Consider the following 22,183-nt stretch of genomic DNA (forward strand, 5'->3'; position numbering starts at 1 on the left):
GTGAGAGGACAATGAGAAGCTTTTGCCTGGGCTCTACTGGACTTTGTCCTATATGCCTTTTCTATTGATTTTAATCTGTATGCGTTCGATGAATAAACCATGAATGTAAGAGTTTCCTAAGTTCTGTGAGTACTCCCAGTAAATCACTGAGCCTGTGGGTGGTATTGGGTCCCCAGGGAAGCCTGACATGCTGCAGTCCATGGGGTCGCAAAGAGCCGGACACGACTGAGCAACTAAACTGAACTGAAACACACAGTGTTATCTATATGAATTATTATGTAAATCAGAAAGTATTTCAATAAATTCTAAAGACATTAAAAAAAAAATTATCAAAGTCTCCTCAACACTGCCCAAAGAAAGTGCCTCAAGCAGCCTGAGCACAAAACATAGACTCCAGAGTAAGGTAAAAATCAGAGTACATATCTTATACTAATCCATAAAGGATGCTTAAAATACCTGCAAATCTTCCATATTCACTACTAGAATATATCCTAATAGATATCTATTTGAACTAAACTTATTATCTTATGTTATGATAAACAATCAATTTGAAATACTGTTTATGCTATTACAAAATCTGTTTCTTCACAACAGTAAAACTAAAACTCTACCCCCACATTAGCAGGATTTCTAATTAACAAAGTTCTACTAAAACATTCACTAGATTTCTTCTCATTCTGGTATTTTATCTCCAAAGAACCCCTAAAATAACAAAACTGAAAGACTCCTGAGACCAAACAAATTTCAAAAATGTTGAATTCAATCCTTCCCTATTCAATCCATTGAGACTCTTTGGAAAGATGTGTTCTTAATCTGCAGTACGGTTAAGTGGTATCATGACAGGTTCCTTGAAAGATGGTACATATAAAGCTAGCTCTTCAGAAACTTGCTAACTTTTCAGAAACTAGTAACTAGCAGAGGTCTGTGGAAACAGATACTTATGAAATTTCTTATTAAATGATAAATTGTTTATGGGTCTATTCTACATTATTTACAAAATATTGAGTATCAAAAGTTCTCTGAACACAAGGTAAGGAGCATAACTATCCAAACAATATCTTATCAAAAATTGTATGTATCCTATAATTACGTTATGATTGCTATTAAGAGAGAGTTTTAGCACTTGCTGCCATCTTGCAAAATGAACTACAATTCTGACCTCAAAACAAACAATTCGATCAAAGTACAAATAAGTTTGTACCACAGATGGCATAAATACAGACAGACAGATAAACTTACACCCAGTCAAATGCATATCCATATCCCTAACCACCCCATATCACAAATCTCAGCTTATTACCTCTTTAATTTTTTCCCTTTTCTCTCTTAGGTCATTATCTTCTGGGTCTCCACCATGTGTTCCTATAAGGTTTGGTATAGGAACTGCTGGCAGTGGCTTTTTCTCTCTTATCTTCATTTCTTGGACTACCTTATTTTTCTCTGTCTGTATTTCTGCTCGGATTTCCTCTCTTGACTTTTTTAATTTTTCTTTTGCTTCTTCTAGAGCCTTCTCATGATCAGCTCGAATTTTATTTCTCAAACGTTCTTCTTCTTCCCTGTAAGAAGAGGAGAAAAATAAATATAAAACTTAAAGCTTCCTTCACCAAACCTTGATAGTTGTTTTCTACTCCTGCCATTGAAAAGAACCCATGAGAGAGACCTGGATCTACCTACACAAGTCAAAGTGAAAGTCGCTCTGTCGTGTCTGACTCTTTGAGACCCCATGAACTATACAGCTGGAGAAGGAAATGGCAACCCACTCCAGTGTTCTTGCCTGGAGAATCCCAGGGATGGGGGAGCCTGGTGGGCTACATCTATGGGGTCACACAGAGTCAGACAAGGCTGAAGCGACTTAGCAGCAGCAGCAGAACTATATAGTCCATGGAATTCTCCAGGCCAGAATACTGGAGTGGGCAGCCTTTCCCTTCTCCAGGGGATCTTCCCAACTCAGGGATCAAACCCAGGTCTCCTGGATTGCAGGCAGATTCTTTATCAGCTGAGCCCCCAAGAATACTGGAGTGGGTAGCTTATCCTTTCTCCAGCGAATCTTCCTGACCCAGGAATCAAACAGGGGTCTCCTGCATTGCAGGTGGATTCTTTACCAACTGAGCTATGAGGGAAGCCCCCAGAGTAGGATAAATATATCTTAGTATGAGAAAGAAAGAAAATAAGCCCCAGATGCTGAGCAGCAAACACTTTCCACAGTAGGAAGAGGGAACCTGGTAAGTTACAATTTAAGGGCCAAGTGAAAACAGAGAAAGTAGCAATCAATAACCTATTAGACACATTGGAGAAAAAAAAAGAAAGACCAGTGAAAAACTAGATGGGGGAAGAGAAAATGAAATATAGAATTAAGCTTTGCACAGTGGTAGTATCACAGCCAATTAGGTTTCTCCAAGGCAAGATTATTTGTAACTGAAAAAGTAGAATTAAGTATCAGAGGGGACCGTATAATAAACAACAAGGTCCTATTGTACAGTACAGGAAATTATATTCAATTGTTGCTGCTGTTCAGTCACCAGGTGGTATCTGACTCTTCCCAACCCGATGGACTGCAGCACACCAGGCCTCCCAATATTCAACACACTATCATAAACCATGGTGGAAAAGAATATGAAAAAATACATATGTGTATAACTGAACCACTTTGCTGTACACTAGAAATTAACAGAACACTGTAAACCAACGTTACTTCAAGTTTAAAAAAATTTTAAATACATAAGATCACTTCATAAACTGATGTGAAAAAGAGACAAGGTTGGCCCCAGTATGCATCCAAGGGTAATTCTGGGCTGATCTGTTCAGGAGACTCAGGCAGATGAGGGCTTCAGCAGCAGATAAGCTCTGAATTAAATCTTAGATAAGATAGTGATAGTCGCTCCAGCCTGTCCGACTCTTGGGACCCCATGGACTATAGCCCACCAGGCTCCTCTGTCCATGGGATTTCCCAGGCAGGAATCCTGGAGTGAGTTGCCATTCACTTCTCCAAAGATAACTATGGTAAATATGCAGGCACCACCAAACTGCCTTCCAATCCCTCTCCCCCTCCTTACCAACAGAAGACATTGTGCCTAGGCCTAGAGAACAGATCCAAGAAGAATCATTTTGCAGTTGGAAAAAAGGTACTTACAGTAAAAGTACTTAACCAAAAAGTCAGGAGACAAGGATTCTGGTTCTATCTCTGCCCTCAACTCACTCTGTAACCTGACAGACATCACTTGAAAACCTCCAAGACGAGTACTTTCCTCAATAAAGACAGCAAGACAGGTAATACTATCCTAATACACTTGGCAGAAAGTGAAGAACTAAACAGCCTCTTGATGAAAGTGAAACAGGAGAGTGAAAAAGTTGGTTTAAAGCTGAACATTCAGAAAACTAAGATCATGGCATCCGGTCCCATCACTTCATGGCACACAAATGGGAAAACAGTGGAAACAGTAGCTGACTTTATTTTTCTGGGCTCCAAAATCACTGCAGATGGTGATTGCAGCCATGAAATTAAAAGATGCTTACTCCTTGGAAGGAAAGTTATGACCAACCTAGACAGCATATTAAAAAGGAGAGACATAACTTTGTCAACAAAGGTCCGTCTTGTCAAGGGTATGGTTTTTCCAGTAGTCATGTATGGATGTGAGAGTTGGACTATAAAGAAAGCTGAGTGCAGAAGAATTGATGCTTTTGAACTGTGGTGTTGGAGAAGACACTTGAGAGTCCCTTGGACTGCAAGGAGATCCAACCAATCCATCCTAAAGAAGATCAGTCCTGGGTGTTCACTGGAAGGACTGATGTTGAAGCTGAAACTCCAATACTTTGGCCACCTGATGCAAAGAGCTGACTCTTTTGAAAAGACCCTGATGGGTCCCTGATGCTAGGAAAGACTGAGGGCGGGAGGAGAAGGGGACAACAGAGGATGAGATGTTTGGATGGCATCACTGCCTCAATGGACATGAGTTTGGGTAAACTCTGGGAGTTGGTGATGGACAGGGAAGCCTGGCGTGCTGCAGTTCATGAGGTTGCTAAGAGTAGGACATGAGTGAACTGAACTGAACTGAACACTTGGCTAGTGATATCCAAGGTAAGTATAAGGACTTAGTAAATTGTAATTTTCTATACAAATGTAAGCCATTAATTATACCAAATATTTTCATCTCTGTTTTTGTGTGTATATAGTTTTTGGATTTGCTGTTTATGTGAGGTTTTGATATAGCAATCTATATATGTAGCATGAGGCTGTTTTAAGTTGCTGGTCTCTTTCCTGCTAAAGAGTTCCTTTAGCATTTGCAGCAAAGGTGATTTTGTTGGTGGTGAGCTACCTCATCTCCTGTTGTCTGAAAGTTTTTGATTTCTATATCAAATCTGCATGAGAACCTTGCTGGGTAGAATATTCTTGATTGTAGGTTCTTCACTTTCATCATTTAAACACATTGAGTCACTCCCTTCTGGCCTGCAGAGTTTCAGGAGAGAAAGCAACCAATAACGTGATAGGAGGTCCTTTGTATGTTGTTGTTTTTCCTTCCTTGCTTTTATTATTTTAAATCTGTCTTTAATTTTTGCCAATGTGATTACTATGTGTCTCTCGGCATGTTCCTCTTTGGGTTTATCCCACCTGGGACTCTCTGCACCTTCTCACCCTGGGTGGTGGTTTCCTTCGAAACGTGCTGCTGTGCTGTCACTCAGTCATGTACGACTCCTCACAACCCCACGGACTACAGCCCACCAGGCTCCTCTGTCCATGAGGATTCTACAGGCAAGAATACTGGACCCTCCTCCAGGGGGTCTTCCTAACCCAGGGATCGAATCCAAGTCTCCTGCATCGCGGGCGAATTCTTTACCATCCGAGCCACCAGAGATGCCCAAGAATACTGGCGTGGGTAGCCTTTCTCTTCTCCAAGGGATCTTCCTAACCCAGGAACTGAACTGGGGTCTCCTGCATTGCAGGCGGATTATTTACCAGCTGAGCTACCAGGAAGACCTTGTTAGGGAAGTGAACTTTCAGTTATTTTCTCTTCAAATATTTTCTCAGATCCTTTCTCTCTCTCCTCTCCTTCTGGGACTCCTATAATGCAAATGGTAGTACATTTAATGTTGTCCCAGAGGTCACTTATACTGTCTTCATTTCTTTTCATTCTTTTTCTTTTTGTTATTCTGTTCCTCAGCAGTGATTTCCAACATTCTGTCTTCCAGGTCATTATCTGTTCTGTTTCAGTTATTCTACTGTTGATTCCTTCTACTGTATTTTCCATTTCAGTTATTGTATTGTTTATCTCTGTTTGTTCTTTAGTTCTTCTTCAGTTCCATTGTTCAGCCGTGTCCAACTCTGTGACCCCAAGGACTGCCACACACCAGGCTTCCCTGTCCATCACCAACTCCTGAAGCTTGCTCAAACTCATGTCCATCAAGTCAACGATACCATCCAACCGTCTCATCCTCTGTCATCCCCTTCTCTTCCTGTCTTCAATCTTTCCCAGCATCAAGGTCTTGGATCAGGTGACCAAAGTATTGGAGTTTCAGCTTCAGCATCAGTCCCTCATGTGCATACTCAGGACTGATTTCCTTGAGGGACTGATTGGTTTGATCTCCTTGCGGTCCAAGGGACTCTTGAGAGTCTTCTCCAACACCACAGCTAAAGAGCATCAATTCTTCAGTGGTCAGCTTTCTTTATAGTTCAACTCTCACATCCATACATGACTCCTGGAAAACCATAGCTTTGACTAGATAGACTTCTGTTGGCCAAGTAACGTCTCTGCTTTTTAATAGGCTGTCTAGATTGGTCATAGCTTTTCTTCTAAGGAGCAACTGTCTTTTAATTTTGTGACTACAGTCATCATCTGCAGTGATTTTGGAGCCCAAAATAATAAAGTCTGTCAGTGTTTCCACTGTTTCCCCATCTATTTGCCATGAAGTGATGCAACCGGATGCCATGATCTTCATTTTGTGAATGTTGAGTTTAAACCAGCTTTTTCACTCTCCCTTTAACTTTCATCAAGAGGCTCTTTAGTTCTTCTTTTCTTTCTGCCAAAGGGTAATGTTACCTGCATACCTGAGGTTATTGATATTTCCCCTGGCAATCTTCATTCCAGCTTGTGCTTCATCCAGCCTGGCATTTCACATGATGTACTCAGAATATAAGTTGAATAAGCAGAATGACAATACTCTTTGCCCAATGTGGAACCAGTCTGTTGTTCCATGTCCAGTTCTAACTGTTGCTTCTTGAGCTGCATACAGATTTCTCAGGAGGCAGGTCTGGTATTCCCATCTCTTGAAGAATTTTCCAGTTTGTTGTGACGCACACAGTCAAAGGCTTTGATGTAGTCAATAAAGCAGTAGTAGATGTTTTTCTGGAACTCTCATGCTTTTTTGATGATCCAACGGATGTTGAAAATTTCATCTCTGGTTCCTCTGTCTTTTCTAAATACAGCTTGAACATCTGGAAGTTCACAGTTCACATACTTTGAAGCCCGGCTTGGAGAATTTTGAGCATTACTTTGCTAGCGTGTGGGATGAGTGCAACTGTGCAGTAGTTTGAACACTCTTTGGCATTGCCTTTCTTTGGGGCTGGAATGAAAACTCACCTTTTCTTAGTTCTTCTAGGTCTCTGTTAAACATTTCTTGCATCTTCTCGATCCTTGCCTCCATTCTTTGTCCGAGACTCTGGATCGTCTTCCCTATCATCATTCTGAATTTTTTTCTGAATAGTTGCTTATCTCTACTTCACCTGGTTGTTCTTCTGGGTTATTATTATCTTGTTCCTTCAACTGGGACGTAATCCTCTACCATTACATTTTGTCTTAAGTTTCTGTGATTGTGGTTTTTGTTCCACAAGTTGTAAGACTGTACTTCTCCTTGCTTCTACTCTTTGCCCTCTGGTAGATGAGGCAATCTACTAGGCTTGTACAAGCTTCCTAATGGGTGGGACTGGTGGTACCCTAGAACTTGGTCCTATCCCTCTGGTGGGCATGACTGTGCTAAAACTTTAAGGTGCTTACCTGTTGATGGATGGGGCAGTGTTCCCTCCCTGTTCATTGTTTGTCCTGAGGTGTCCCAGCACTGGAGCCTACAGGCTGTTTGGTGAGGCTAATGGTGGCCTCTAGAGGGGTCACATGAATGAGTAATTCCCAGGACTGCTGCTGCCAGGGTATTTGTCCCAGCAATGAGCCACCAGATACCCCTCACCTCTGAGTGGTGAGCACACACGACTTTGTGTGTGCCCTCCAAGAGCAGAGTTTCTGCCTCCGCCCCCCCTCCACCCCCCATCCTGAGGAAGTCTTGTAATTAAACCCCACTTCAAAGCCAGATTCTCTGGGGACTCTTCTTCCTGTTGCCAGATACCCCCACGCTGGGCAGCCTGGCATAGGGCTCAGAACTTCTATCCCAGTAGGAGAACTTCTGTGCTGCAATTGTTCTCCAGTTCGTGGGTTGCTCATCCAGTGGGTATATGATTTGATTTTATCACAATTATGCCCCTCCAACCATCTTATGTGATTTCTCCTTTGTCTTTGAGTATAGGGTATTTTTTTTTTTTTGCCAGGTTCCAGAGTTTACTTTGTTGATGATTAGTCGTGATTCCAGTGTGCTTGTAAGAAGGAGTGACAGCATGTCCTTTTACTCCACCATCTTGAGCTAGTCTGTCCTCATTTCAATCTCATTTTCAAGAGGCTCCCCAAATTTTCCTTTAGTGCCCAAATTTCTAGATTTTAAATTCCATCAGTTGGATCAAATTTCTAGATGTTTATTTTCACCTGAATGACCTTTCTTTTACTTACATCTTTTTAAGATTTTTTTTGTAACTTTGATATCTTCAACAGATAATCATGGTGAACTTCCATTTGTCTCTTGCTTTTCATCAGTGCCTTGTATCCTTCCGTGTAGTAAAGAATTTTGCATTGTCCAAAGACAAGTCTGGCCTTGTTGTCACCTTATGGGAAGTAATCTGTCTACTTCATAGATGTGTCCTTATTTATTTATGGTGGGTGCTGGTCACACCAGCTTTTAGGGTGGGGTTGGCCACACTCAACAGTCCCAGGGTGGGGGCTGGCCATACTAAAAAAAAAAAAAAAAATCCAACAAAACAACTTAGGGTGAGGTTCCAGGTCATACAGTATCAGTCAACATGGCGACTAAGTTGCTCATTCATGGAGGCAATCAGTTACTCATTCCTCAAAAACTCTGGACACCAAAGCTCACATGAGCTTAGCTGGGTGACAATACACACTGTCACAACTTGATATACCAGGAGAGTCATGTCCTGACTTTATAGGAAGAGGACACTAGAAGCTCTATATCTGGAACCTTCCTGGAATATATGCTATGTGCTTCTTTCCCTTGGCTGATTTTAAACTCCATCTCTTCACTATAATCTGTAATCCTTTCATGAGTGGATAGCTTTTAGTGAGTTTTGGGAGTCCTAGCAAATTATCAAACCTGAGGGTGGCTTTGGAGTCCCCTGAAATTTCAGGTGGTGTCAGAAGTAAGGGTGGTCTTGTGCAGGACTGTGCCCTCAAACTTTGCAGAACAGCTAACTATGGGTACCTTCCAAGATTTCCAAAAAATATCTAATCTTATATCTGCAAGTTCACATGAGATTTGAAATTACTTTTAAAAAAAAATTACTTTTTCAATTATATCCTATGTGTAAGAGTTGAATCACTTTTTAATATCCCATAAATAATATTAGGTTTGCATTTTTTGTAAGTTGTTGTCTCATTTTGTTTTGTTTTTATTTTTTCCTTCCAGACACTCTTGGCCTTGAAAATCAAAGGCAAACGACAACAAAACTAATAATTGTTGTTGGCTTAGATATACCAGGCACTGACTTAGTCAAATACAACATTACCTTATTTAGTGCTCATACCAACTTATGAGGCATCCTATACTTAACACTGCTATCCATCTTATTAGGAAAACGCTAAGGCACAAAGATAAAAAGGAAACTGTTCAGGGTCATGTATGGATGTGAGAGTTGGACTATAAAGAAAGCTGAGTGCAGAAGAAATGATGCTTTTGAACTGTGGTGTTGGAGAAGACTCTTGAGAGTCCCCTGGACTGCAAGGAGATCCAACCAGTCCATCCTAAAGGAGATCAGTCCTGGGTGTTCATTGGAAGGATTGATGTTGAAGCTGAAACTCCAATACTTTGGCCACCTGATACAAAGAGCTGACTCATTTGAAAAAACCCTGATGCTGGGAAAGATTGAGGGCAGGAGGAGAAGAGGACAACAGAGGATGAGATGGTTGGATGGCATCACCAGCTCAATGGACATGAGTCTGAGTAAACTCCAGGAGTTGGTGATGAACAGGGAGGCCTGGCGTGCTGCAGTTCATGGGGTCACAAAGAGTCAGACACAACTGAGCGACCAAACTAAACTGAACTGTTCAGGGTCACAGAGCTTGTAAGCAGAGAGCCTAAGTACAAACACATGCATTTTAACTTCTTAAATACAGAAACACTGCATTTCACACAAAACATGAATTTTAGAGATTGTCTCTTGTTATGTAGACACTGATACTTATCTCTCAAGTATTTTGGTCCCTTCCTCCTAAGTCCTAGAGCTGTCAATTTTTAGCTAGGCATTTGCTGTTGTTATTTTTCAATTGCCAAGTCTTGTCTGACTCTTTGCAACCCCATGGAGTGCAGTCCATAGCTAAACACAGTAGTAGTTAGTAGTTAGTAGTAGCTAGTAGTTAGTAGTTAGTCGCTCAATGGTGTCCAACTCTTTGCAACCCCACGGACTATAGCCTGCCAAGCTCCTCTGTCCATGGGATTCCCCAGGCAAGAATACTAGAGTGTGTTGCCATTTCCCCCTCCACAGGATCTTCTCGAACTAGGGATCAAACCCAGGTCTCTCGCACTGCAGGCATATTCTTTACTGTCTGAGGTACAGGGAAATCCCATAGCTAAGCATACTCTCTTACAAAATAAAAATTCTATTTTTCAGACTCCCTTATTGAAACTATCCTATGGCTCAGAAACAGACTTCTGTCTTGCTTAAGCCACTGTTATTTTACGATGTTTATGGCTGGTAAATGACCTAGTCTTTGTTGAGCCACTCTCTGTCCTAGACGTTCTCTTTCCCTGAGATACTCATTAGTATCTGAGGGCTGACTTACCATAAATAAACTAACTACCCAAGTTTTGTGACTCACAAAACTCACTAAAACCAAACAATTGGCTTCCTTCTTCAATTAGAGTGTTTAAATAAATCATGTTTGGAAACATTCTGAAGAACAAATACAATCCTAGATTACAGAAGAACAGATAAAATTACATTGAAATCTTGTTCGGCAAAGATTTAGTGGCTATACTTTTCTTTTTATATTCATTCCATCCCTCTTTGCTAGGGTTTTACTCTTTACCTACAAACATTAAGTCTTATCCACCTTAAAAAAGTTAAATAAAAACTTCCCTCAAAACTGCCTCCACCTCTACCTTCATTGGTGTCCCCACCTCCTTCCTTTTACCACTACACTTTTTCAAAGAGCACTACACTTGCTATTTCCACTTTCCCTAATCTCACATCATCCTTCTAGCCACCAAAGTTAAAAACTGATAGCTAAGTTTTTCCTTCCTTTAAACTCCTTCTTTATCCATGGCTTTACCACCATCAATGCACCCCCAAAATGTTGTATTCCATTTTCACTTCTGTTCTTACTCTATATACTCTTCCTATTCAACATTATTCATCTGTATTTCTTCAACTACTATATCAAAATATATATGGTCGGGGCTTCCCTGGTGGCTCAGTGGTAAGGAATCTGCCTAACAATGCAGGAGATGCAGGTTTGACCTCTGGAGAAGGAAATGGCAACCCACGCCAGTATTCTTGCCCAGAAAATTCCAAGGACAGAGGACTACTGGTGGGCTACAGTCCATGGGGTCACAAAAGAGTGGGACATGACTTAGCAACTAAACAACAACATATATGATCAGCCTTTTACACATTACTAAGTACTCCAGATCCAAATTTCTAACATTATATAAGACACTTGCCAAATACCTCTGATTTAACATGTCCAAAACAGAACTGAAGGATTACCATGGAAAAAGGACAATCAGAGGCTAAGCTCATTCATGAACACGGAGTGTTTTTAATATTAGCAAAGTTAGCAACATTTTGAAAAATAGCTGGCATAGTGGATAAAAGAATCCACGTGCTAATGTAGGGGAAACGGGTTCAATCCCTCATCTAGGAAGATTCCACATGCCGCAGAGCTACTAAGCCTGTATGCCACAACTACTGAAGCCCACGCACTCTAGGGCTCTCAAGCCACAACTACTGAGCTCATATGCTGCAACTACTGAAGCCCATGCACCCAGAGCCTGTGCTCCACAACGAGAAGCCACCATAATGAGAAGTCCCATGCACCGCAACAAAGAGAAGCCCCCATTTGTTGCAACTAGAGAAAGCCCATGCAAATCAACAAAGACTCAGCACAGCCAAAACTAAAATAAATAAATTGAAAATTTTTTTAATTTTAAAAATAGAAAAAAAAATTCATCATAACTAATTGGACTTACCCGAAAAGTGAGAATAGTTTAATATCAAATAATTCTATCCATGTAATTTACTATTAAAGAGAACTTGTATAAAGTAGAAATAGAAAACTGACAAAATTAAACACTCATCCTCAAAACTTTACAGCAAAGGAAGAAAAGAGAACTTCAATTTCATAAAAGATATCTTCCAATGTCTCCCACAAATATCATTCTTCACAGTGAAACTTAAGAAGCATTCCCTTCAAAATGAGAGAAACAAATAAGGATGCTCACTATCACACTTCTATTTGATTGCACATCTAGCTTTCTTGGTGGCTCAGAGGGTAAAGTGTCTGCCTGCAATGCGGAAGACCCGAGTTCGACCCCTAGGTCAGGAAGATCCCCTGGAGAAGGAAATCATAACCCACTCTAGGATTCTTGCCTGGAGAATCCCATGGATGGCGGAGCCTGGTAGGCTACAGTCCACGGGATCGCAAAGAGTCGGACACGACTGAGCGACTTCACCTTCTTTTTCTAGCTCTGGGCTTCCCTGGTGGCTCAGACAGTAAAGAATCCACCTGCAACGCAGGAGACCTGGGTTCGATCCCTGAGTTGAGAAGATCCCCTGCAGGAGGGCATGGCAACCCACTCCAGCATTTTTGTCTAGAAAACTCCCATGGACAGAGAAGCCTGGTAGGCTACAGTCCATGGGGTCGCAAAGAGTCGGACATGACTGAGCGACTGAGCACAGGCACGCCAGCCAGCAAAGTAAAATAAGATGAAAATAAGATTAAAATATAAGAAAAAATTAAACTTCCCCCAAAATGTCTATATAAAATCCAAAGAATCTACAAGTTATTATAAATAAAAGTGCAACAAAGAAGGACAAAAACCCAACAGACAGAAGGTACTCAGTAATTTCCTTCTCATTGGATCTCATCTTTCTAGACTACAAGCATTTAAACTTCTGCTGATACATTCTTTCCTAATACTAATAGTAGCTTTATTTACATCACCTTTCATTTATATCCATTATTTCACTGCTAAGATTTCCAGGTTCTGTTCTTCTGACGATCATTTAAGAAACATGAGAGCCCTTAAAAACTTTGGCATATAACTACCCTCAAACCATTTATAAGGGAATTTTACTAAACTGACCCTAACTAATCTTCAATTTTTAAGAAAACTCACCAAAGCCCTTATGAAACAATTTTTTAAAACTGCTGAGTAAATCAACTATGTAATTCAATCTTTTAAAAGATAAAAGACAAAATATAGAGTGGCCCTTGTTTTTAGTAACAAAGTTAGGTACTAAGCAACATTTTCAAACACCATGTATCTTCATAATATTCAAAAGTATTTCAGAGGATCCAGGCAAGCACAACAAAACCAGTTGAAGCAGTTATACAAATAACTACTTATGTACAAGTACAGGCTAAAAATGGATCTAGGAAACAACCATACGAGGGTCAGAAACTAGTACAAAAACTACCGAAATTAACAGTATTCTACAGAGGTCAGTGGCAAGTGCCTAAAGGAATTAAGACCTTCCAAAGAGAAATGCCACTCCTTCAACATCATGAAGAACTCTTTAAACTCAAAGTAACCAAGAAGTACTGACTATTTTTAAGAGAGCTGTTGACAAATACAATCTAAGATGATCTACAAGAGCAAATTAATATATTCTATTTGAACAGAATAACACTGTCATATAAATGACAAAGAACTTTCTGAATGCTACTCTTTTAAGCTAAGCCATGTATTCTTCTGGTATACTGATTTATAGGTAAGAACCAAATAAGACAAATTCGCTCACATTTGGGCTCAAAATTCTGTAAGAATGAATCCCATTCTCAAGAAAACATATTAATGTAAAAGCCCAACTGTTTCTCAATATGAGTAACTGTTAGCCACCTGAAAGAGGATGAAAGCAATTCAAAGCAAAGCATGATGAAACTTATTGACCTTCAAGCTTCTATACCAAATCAATTACTTTATCATGTGGCTCCCACAAAATACCAGCTTCTTTAGTGTTATCATTTTAATACAGCAGTTCATGAATCATCAACACAAACTCACTGTCTTTACCTTAATTTTAGTTAGATACAAGTTATTTCTGTGGGTATTAAAAGGTTTTATTTACATAGAGAGCTGCTCTAGATCAATCTAACTTGGGCTTTAGGGGATTTTAGTTTAAATTAATGGTAATTACAGGTTAAATGGGATTCCCAGCTAGTGCTAGTGGTAAAGAATCCACTTCCCAATGTAGGATACACAAGAGACAAGAGTTCGATCCCTCGATCAGGAAGATCTGGAGGAAGAAATGGCAATGCACTCCAGTATTCTTGCCAGGAAAATCTCAGGGATAGAGGAGCCTGGCTGGCTACAGTCCATGGGGTCACAAAGAATAGGACACAACAGAGCATCTGAGCCACAACCCACAGGTTAAAGAGTTATTGGTCATTGAATTAACTTCAGCTTAACTCACTGATAATCAACAAATATTTACCAAATGTGAGGCGCATTGAGCTAGGTGCAGGGAATATAAGAAAAAGAAGACAAATTATTTGCCCACAGGAGTTCACAATCTAATAAATACATAAACAAAATAAGCACAAAACAGGTACATCACAGCAGAGGAACTAAATAACTATAGGTGGGGTACCAGGGAACCATAGGTTAGATAAAAGAGGTAAGAACAGTCACAGAAAAGCAGAGGCATTTGCTAATAAGCACACATTTCAAACTACTGTACAAATCTGCTCATTTTACATGCCAACAAGGTTATGCTCAAAATCCTTCAAGCAAGGCTTCAGCAGTACATGAACTAAGAACTTCCAGATGTATAAGCTGGGCTTAGAAGAGGCAGAGAAACAAGAGATCAAAGTGCCAATATTTGTTGGATCACGGAGAAAGCAGGGGAATTCCAGAAAAACATCTACATATGCTTCATTGACTACCCTAAAGTCTTTGACTGTGTGGATCATAACAAACTGGAAAATTCTTCAAGAGATGGGAATACCAGATCACCTTATCTATCATCTGAGAAACCTGTATGTGGGTCAAGAAGCAACAGCTAAAACCAGACATGGAACAACTGACTGGTTCAAATTTGAGAAAGGAGTTAAGACAAGGCTGTATACTGTCACCCTGCTTATTTAAGTTATATGCAGAGTACATTATGCAAAATGCCAGGCTGGATGAATCACAAGTAGGAATCAAGATTGCCAGGAGAAATAGCAACAACCTAAAGTGTGAAGAAGAACTAAAGAGCCTCTTGAGGAGGGTGAAAAGGAGAGTGAAAAAGCTGGCTTAAAACTCAACATTCAAAACACGAAGATCATGTCATCCGGTTCCATCACTTCATGGCAAATAGAAGGGTAAAAAGTGAAAGCAGCAACAGATTTTAACGTCTTGAACTCCAAAATCACTGTGGACAGAGGCTGCAGCCATCAAGTTTAAAGATGCTTGCTCCTTGGAAGAAAAGCTATGACAAACATAGACAGTGTATTAAAAACTGAGACATTCCTTTGCCAATAAAGGTCCATATAGTAAAAACTATGGTCCAGTAGTCATGCACAGATGTGAGAGTTGGATCATAAAGAAGGCTGAGCGCCAAAGAATTGATGCTTTCAAATCGTGGTGCTGGAAAAGACTCTTGAGAGTTCCCTAGATTGTAAGGAGATCAAATCAGTCAATCCTGAAGGTTCACTGGAAGGGCTACTGCTGAAGCTCCAATACTTTGGCCACCTGATGCAAAGAGCCAACTCAATGGAAAAGACTCTGATGCCGGGAAAGATTAAAGTAAAAGGAGACGGGAGCAGCAGAGGATGAGATGGTCAGATAGCATCACTGACTCAATGGACATGAATTTGCGCAAACTCCAGGAGATAGTGGAGGACATAGAAGCCTGGCGTGCTGCAGTCCATGGGGTCACAAAGAGTCAGACATGACTGAGCGACTGAACAACAACATGAGCATGACTTGAAAATAGATTTACATAGGAAAGTAGCATTAGAGAGGCATACTCTTCAAATAGAAATTAAAAGGGGAAAAAAGCAAATTTGCCAGGCAGATCAAAATATGGGCATGCTGGACAGAAGTGACAGTGTACAAAGAAGAAGCAACACAATATAACAGTTAGGAAATGAGTTGGTATGGCAACTAGAGTGTAGTGTGCAGAGTGGAGAAGGTGAAGTAGTGTAGAATAGACTGGGCATGGTAAGAAAGCCAGAGAAGACAAAAGTTCAACCATGAATAAAGTCTGTTTTGCAACTGGAGGACAAAGCAAGCCATTAAAGAATTCCTAATTGAAAACAGCATACCTGATGGAAACACAGAAGACTCCTAATACCCAAAGCAATCTTGAGAATGAAAAACAGAGCTAGAGGAATTAGCCTTCCTGACTTCAGAGTATACTACAAAGCTACAGTCATCAAGACAATATTGTATTTTGACACAAAAACAGAAATATAGACCAAAGGAGTAAGATATAAAGCCCAGAGATAAACCCACATACCTATGGGCACATTATCTTTGACAAAAGAGGCAAGAATACACAATGGAGCAAAGACAGCCTCTTAAATGCAGTCCCCAATCTTTTTGGCACCAGAGACCAGTTCCATGGAAGACAATTTTTCCATGGACTGGGGCGGTGCGGGGATGAGGGGGAAGGATGGTTCAGGTGCTAATGCAAAAAGCAATAGGGAAACGAAGCTTCACTTGCTCGCCAGCTCCTTACCTCCTGCTATGCAGCCAGGTTGGTTTCTATTATTTAAACAGTATGCTATGCTATTTAAACAAATATACAGAAGGACATAGAGAAATATGAAAAATTATTATCAATGAGATGATTGGATGGCATCATTGACTCAATGGACATGAGTTTGAGCAAGCTCTGGGAGATGATGAAGGACAGGGAAGCCTGGCGTGCTGCAGTCCATGGGGTCGCAAAGAGGTGGACATGACTGAGCAACTGAGCAACACCAACTACATAAAAATCCAAAAAGCAAAATATCATAAACGAAAATATTCTCAATTGCATTAAAATTTAAAACTTCTATAAAACTGGAGTATAAAAATAAACAAAGCATGAAAATCAGACATCCATTGCAAAAATTTATCTTTAATGCATATAAGGAATGAAGAATTCATCTAGAATATATAAATAATTCCTACAAATAAATAAACAAAGAACAATCTCAAAGAAAAATTGGCAAAAAACAAAAAAAAAAAGTTAACAAGCAACTCAAAGACTAGGAAACTCAAGCAACCAAAAAGTATGTTTAAGAAAAATTCCATCTTCTTGTAATCAAGAAATAAAAACTAAAATTTGTATCAAATTGCTAAAGATTTCTAAAATTTAACAATGCCATGGTTTACAAAGATCCAAGTGGGAGGTAAATTGGTACAACCACTTTAGAGACTAACTTAGCAGCAAAACATGCAGTCAATGATGCATATAATTTACAACTGAATAATTGTATTAGTAAGCTTTTACCTTGGAGGAAAAAACACATGTGCCCAAGTACACATGTACAAGAATGCTTTTGCAGTTAGAATATGGAATTAACATTAAAAAAAAAATCTATCAAAAGGGGCATATATAAATAATCTGAGGTTTAATCATACAATAAAATATCTAAGTGAATAACTGAACCAGAGCCGGATATGATAATATATCTGATATAATATAAATAAATCATTTAAAAAAAAAAACTTGCTGAATGAGACATACAATGTTTAAGAGCATGCAGAATATAATTATATATTTTACAATTATTTGTATATATAACATATCAATATATATGGAGCATAAGTATAAAATCATGTATTGAGAAAGACTATCAAACTCAGAATAGAGGTTTATCTCAAGAAGGGTAATCTTCAGCTAAAACAGAAAAATGTTAAGATCTGAAATAGTGTATACAGTGACAATGTTAGCTGTTAAAAGACTTTTATGTATGCTTATAACAAACAAACAAAAAAGAATGAGAGGACTTATACCGGATATCAAAACATACTATAAGACTTCAAATGGTGGCTACTTTGGGGAGTAATCAGAAAGATCCATAGCGGTTTAAAGAAAAAAAGAACTCTGTATACTCTGGGATATATTATCTTTTATTATATTTAAATTTTTTTTTTTTTTTTAGTATTTGTTTATTTAATTATTGGGGTTGCCGGATCTTAGTTGCAGCACTCAGGATTTTTTAGTTGTAGCATGTGAACTCTTAATTGCAGCATGTGGGATCTATTATAGTTCCCTGACCAGGGATCAAACCCTGGACCCCCACATTGGGAGCACAGAGTCCCAGCCACCGGACCACCATGGAAATCTTGGGATATATGACTTTTTATTTAACCAATTCCCTGAGGACAGACATTTGGATCATTCACCAAATGTCATGTTACAGCTTCCAGGGACATTCTTAAACATTTCTTTGTGCACTGATGTAAAGATTTACTGGGATAAGTTCTTAGAAGAATTTCTAAATCAAAGAATATGTACTTTAAATTGGTTGGTATTTATTAAATTAATTGATTACTAAATTGTTCATTATAAAAATTCTATTATTTTACACCTGCACCAACAGTGTAAGTGCAAGTGGGGCCAGCTTCTCAGTATACACTGCCCCTAGATATAAACAATCTTTTTAAGTAGAGGGAAAAAAACCTAGGTCATGAAAAGGTTAATGTTGATTAACAGTATCACAAATTAATAGAAAAATAACTTATATTTATTATACACACCAAAAACATATAAAATTTATATCAGATGCCACCTTACTGCAAAGTAATGGGAGAAGTCATGTACATAAACTTTTTAAATAAACTTATGACCATAACTCTATACAGCTATATATAAATAGTTTTAGATACCTGAAGACATATAATTGTGTGAGATGCCAATTTAGCACAATGACTGGCATACTTTTTTAGATGCCAGGGTCTGGTTCCTTATTGAAAATAGCTTCAGAACACTGCACCTCACTTCCAGATAACCCAGTCCATGTGCCAGAAATGCATAAATTAATGATACAAATGTTTATTAGGAGAAAAAAGAAAGGAAGAAAGACAACAACTTGTCTGAACTCTCAAAAAATACCAATGACCTAAATGCATACCTGAGCCTCACCTAGGTGAAAAAGTATCCTAAGATCCCTAGAATCTGACTCCAGAGATGATAATTTATACTTGAAGACAATGTTGAGATTTGAATCTCAGGTTGAACATTTTCAGCAGTGTCCAACTAAAAATTTATCTTCTATAATATTCTCCAATAACCCCAATACTTAGTATAATGCTTGGCGCAACATAAATACTCAAAAAAACCACTTGCTGAATAAATGAATGTGTTATCACTATGGAGAGGCCAAGAGATCTGCACAAGTAATAGAGGCTGATATCATAAATATGTAAATGTCAAAAAGTAAAAAGAAAAACGAGATACTCGTTGTTCTTTGCAGTCTCCAGATTACATCACATCCTTTCTTTTTTAAAACTATATAACTTATCTCTAAAGTTCTTATTGATATGGAAGACAAAAGAACAGACACTTTCAATGGCATCTTTCCATATTAAGGTTAGGAAATTATTATCTCAAAGAAAATTCTGCACTGGGGTAATAAGAGCCCTACAGGGTCTGAGGCCTGAATTATTCAAGAACTCTTGTTTTCCAAAGAATCTATTCTAAAGTTTTATATAACAAATTAAACTGTTATATAAAACTTAATATGTAACTGTTAACTGAGCTCAAAAATGACACCTGGAAATACTTGTGTAAACATACCTATTACCTTCAGGCTGGTATAAAAAAAGTGTTCACTAAGTTATACTTTTAAACTTATGAGAAATAATGCATAAAAACACCATTTCAGTCATTTACTCTCTTTAAACTGGCACACATTTCATTATAAAAATAACCATAATATCTATAAATGAATTAGTCATTTATAAAATTATTTTTCAAACCTTAATTTTTATATATAGAAATGACACTAATTCCTACTTAGAATGCACTGTATTTTTAAAGTATTTGTCATGCCTTGAACTAAATTACTACACATTCTTCAGTCCCCACTTCATAAAATTACTGGTATTTCATATGCATGAGCTGGAAGGAATCTTTGAAGGTTCAATCAATTCCTTCATTTCATAAACAAGGCACAAAGAAGTTAAACAGCTTAAAGAAATACATCCAATAAGTAAGGACAACACTGAAACTAAAGCCCCTATCTCTTAACACTGAGCCTAATGCCCTTTTAAATATATAATGATGTCTTCGTTCTGGACTACATAAAATTCCACGATAGATATTGGAATGAATGTCTCTAAAGGAGATTTTCCCTTTATAATAAATCCTAAAAGCCAATCTATATAAATCTCCATCCATGCTTCATTTTAACTGTGTTCTAAAAGGAAAAAATTCCAGCAAAAATTTAATGGCAATCTAAATAAACTTTTCTGACAGAATATGCACAGTTATGAAAAATAAAATAGCAAAATGACTTACCTAGCCAAGAATATATAGTCAGCCTACACCATAATTTAAATACTTTTCATAACTTTCAAACAATAGTAAACATAACATTTGCCCAGTTAATTAATTAAATTAATGTTTACCATGTACTATAGATTTCATATAGATGTTTAGCTTCTGCGATACCAACTTTCCACACTGTCATGATCTAAATTTTAAAGTATCTATATCTGTAAAAACAAGGTTAGTAATACCTAACTTACAGGTCTGATGTAAAGAATAAATGCTAAATATGTGAAAATATTCATCACATACTCTCTATTATTTTCTTTTTCCTAAAGAAGGAAAAATTCAATGTAAGGGCATGCAAAATAACTTAAGATTCATGTGTAAGGATAAGTATTTTCTAGAGAGGGCCAAAGTGAATAATTTGCAAGTTTTTTAAAATTATTTTTAATAAAGGGCCTTTATTAAACGCTGTATCCTCACTTTCAGACATTATTCATCCTACTTTTGCATCTTATCTTCAATACTGACTTACATTGTTTATATTTCCTTTTACGGAATTTGTCACCTTGCCATGGACATCGTTTATTCAAGATACATACTATTCTAAATGGCTTCAGTGGGGAATTCTACCAAACATACAAAGAAGAACTTATACTGATCCTTCTCTACTTCTTGACCGAAGAGGAGGAAACACTCCCAAAGTCATTCTACGTGGCCACCATCATCACCCTGATATCAAAACCTGACAAAGACAACACCAAAAAAGAAAACTATAGGACAGTATCTTTGATGAATTCGGATGCAAAAATTCTCAACAAAATATTAGCAAACCAAATTCAATAAGACATAAAAAAAATCATACCCCACGAACACACTGGATTCAACCCAGGGTCACGAGGATGGTTCAACATACACAAATCAAACAATGTGACACACCACATCGATAAAAGAAAAGACAAAAATCACATGGTCATCTCAACAGATGCAGAAAAGGCATTTGTTAAATTCAACATCCATTTAGGAATAAAAACTCTTACCAAAGTGAGAATAAAGAGACTGTATCTCAACATAATAAATGCTATTTATGACAAATCTAAATGGCATTTATTATGTTGAGATACAGTCTCAACATATTTATGACAAATCTGGACTTCCCTGGTAGCTCAGATGGTAAAGAATCTGCTTGCAATGCAGGAGACCTGGGTTTGATCCCTGGGTCGGGAAGATCTCCTGGAGATGGAAATGGCAACCCACTCTAGTATTCTTGTCTGGAGAATTCCATGGATAGACCATGGGGTCACAAAGAGTCAGACATGACTAAGCGACTAACACTTTCTTCTATGACAAATCTACAGTTAACATAATATTCAATAGTGAAAAGCTGAAAGCCTTCCTGCTAAAACCCAGGATAAAACAAAGATGCCCACTTCTAGTATCAGAAGTCGTAGTCATAGCAATCAGATAATAAAAAGAAAGGAATCCAAATTGGAAGAGAACAGGTAAAATTGTCATTATATATAGATGAGATGATACTATATACAGAAAATCTTAAAGATTCAACAATAAAACTACTAGCACTAATAAACTCAGCAAGGGAACAGGATGCAACATTAATATATAGAAATCAGTTTCTTTATACTAACAATGAAATATCAGAAAGGAAAAGTAAAAACCAATATCTTTTAAAATTGCATATGTGTATATATATATATATACACACAACACACACACACACACATACATATACACTTAGGAAGAGGCCTGACCAAACTGGAGGAAGATTTATATGCTGAGAACTATAAAACACTGATAAAGGAAACTGAAGATGATTTAAAAAAATGGAAAACTATCCCATGCTTTTGGATTGGAAGAATTGGTACTGTTAAAATGGCCATACTACCCAAAACAATATACAGATTTAATAACATCCCTATCAAATTATCCATGACTTTTTCATGGAACTGGAACATATAATCCTAAAATCTACATGGAACCATAAAAGACCCAGAATTGCCAAGGCAATCCTGAGGAAAAAGAATAAAGCTGGAGGCATAAGTCTCCTAGACTTCCGACAATACTACAAAACGACAGCAATCAAAACAGTGTGGTATTGGAAATTTCCTGGCAGTCCAGTGGTTAGGACTCAGTGCTTTTACTGCCGTGGCAGGGTTCAATCCCTGGTTGGGAAACTAAGGTCCCACATGCCAGGTGGCATGGCCA

General features: G+C 38.2%; 1 protein-coding gene across 1 annotated transcript in view; it reads right to left on the minus strand.

Moving 5' to 3' along the window:
• MAN1A2 (mannosidase alpha class 1A member 2) overlaps nucleotides 1–22,183 on the minus strand; it is a 156,295-nt gene that overhangs the window by 122,702 nt on the left and 11,410 nt on the right. Inside the window, exon 2 of the mRNA XM_043875727.1 lies at nucleotides 1,301–1,556. Within this exon, the coding sequence (XP_043731662.1) occupies nucleotides 1,301–1,556 (256 nt within the window). The remainder of the gene's footprint in view (nucleotides 1–1,300; nucleotides 1,557–22,183) is intronic.

The sequence above is a fragment of the Cervus elaphus genome, chromosome 20 (assembly GCF_910594005.1).
Source record: "Cervus elaphus chromosome 20, mCerEla1.1, whole genome shotgun sequence".
Classification (NCBI taxonomy): domain Eukaryota; kingdom Metazoa; phylum Chordata; class Mammalia; order Artiodactyla; family Cervidae; genus Cervus; species Cervus elaphus.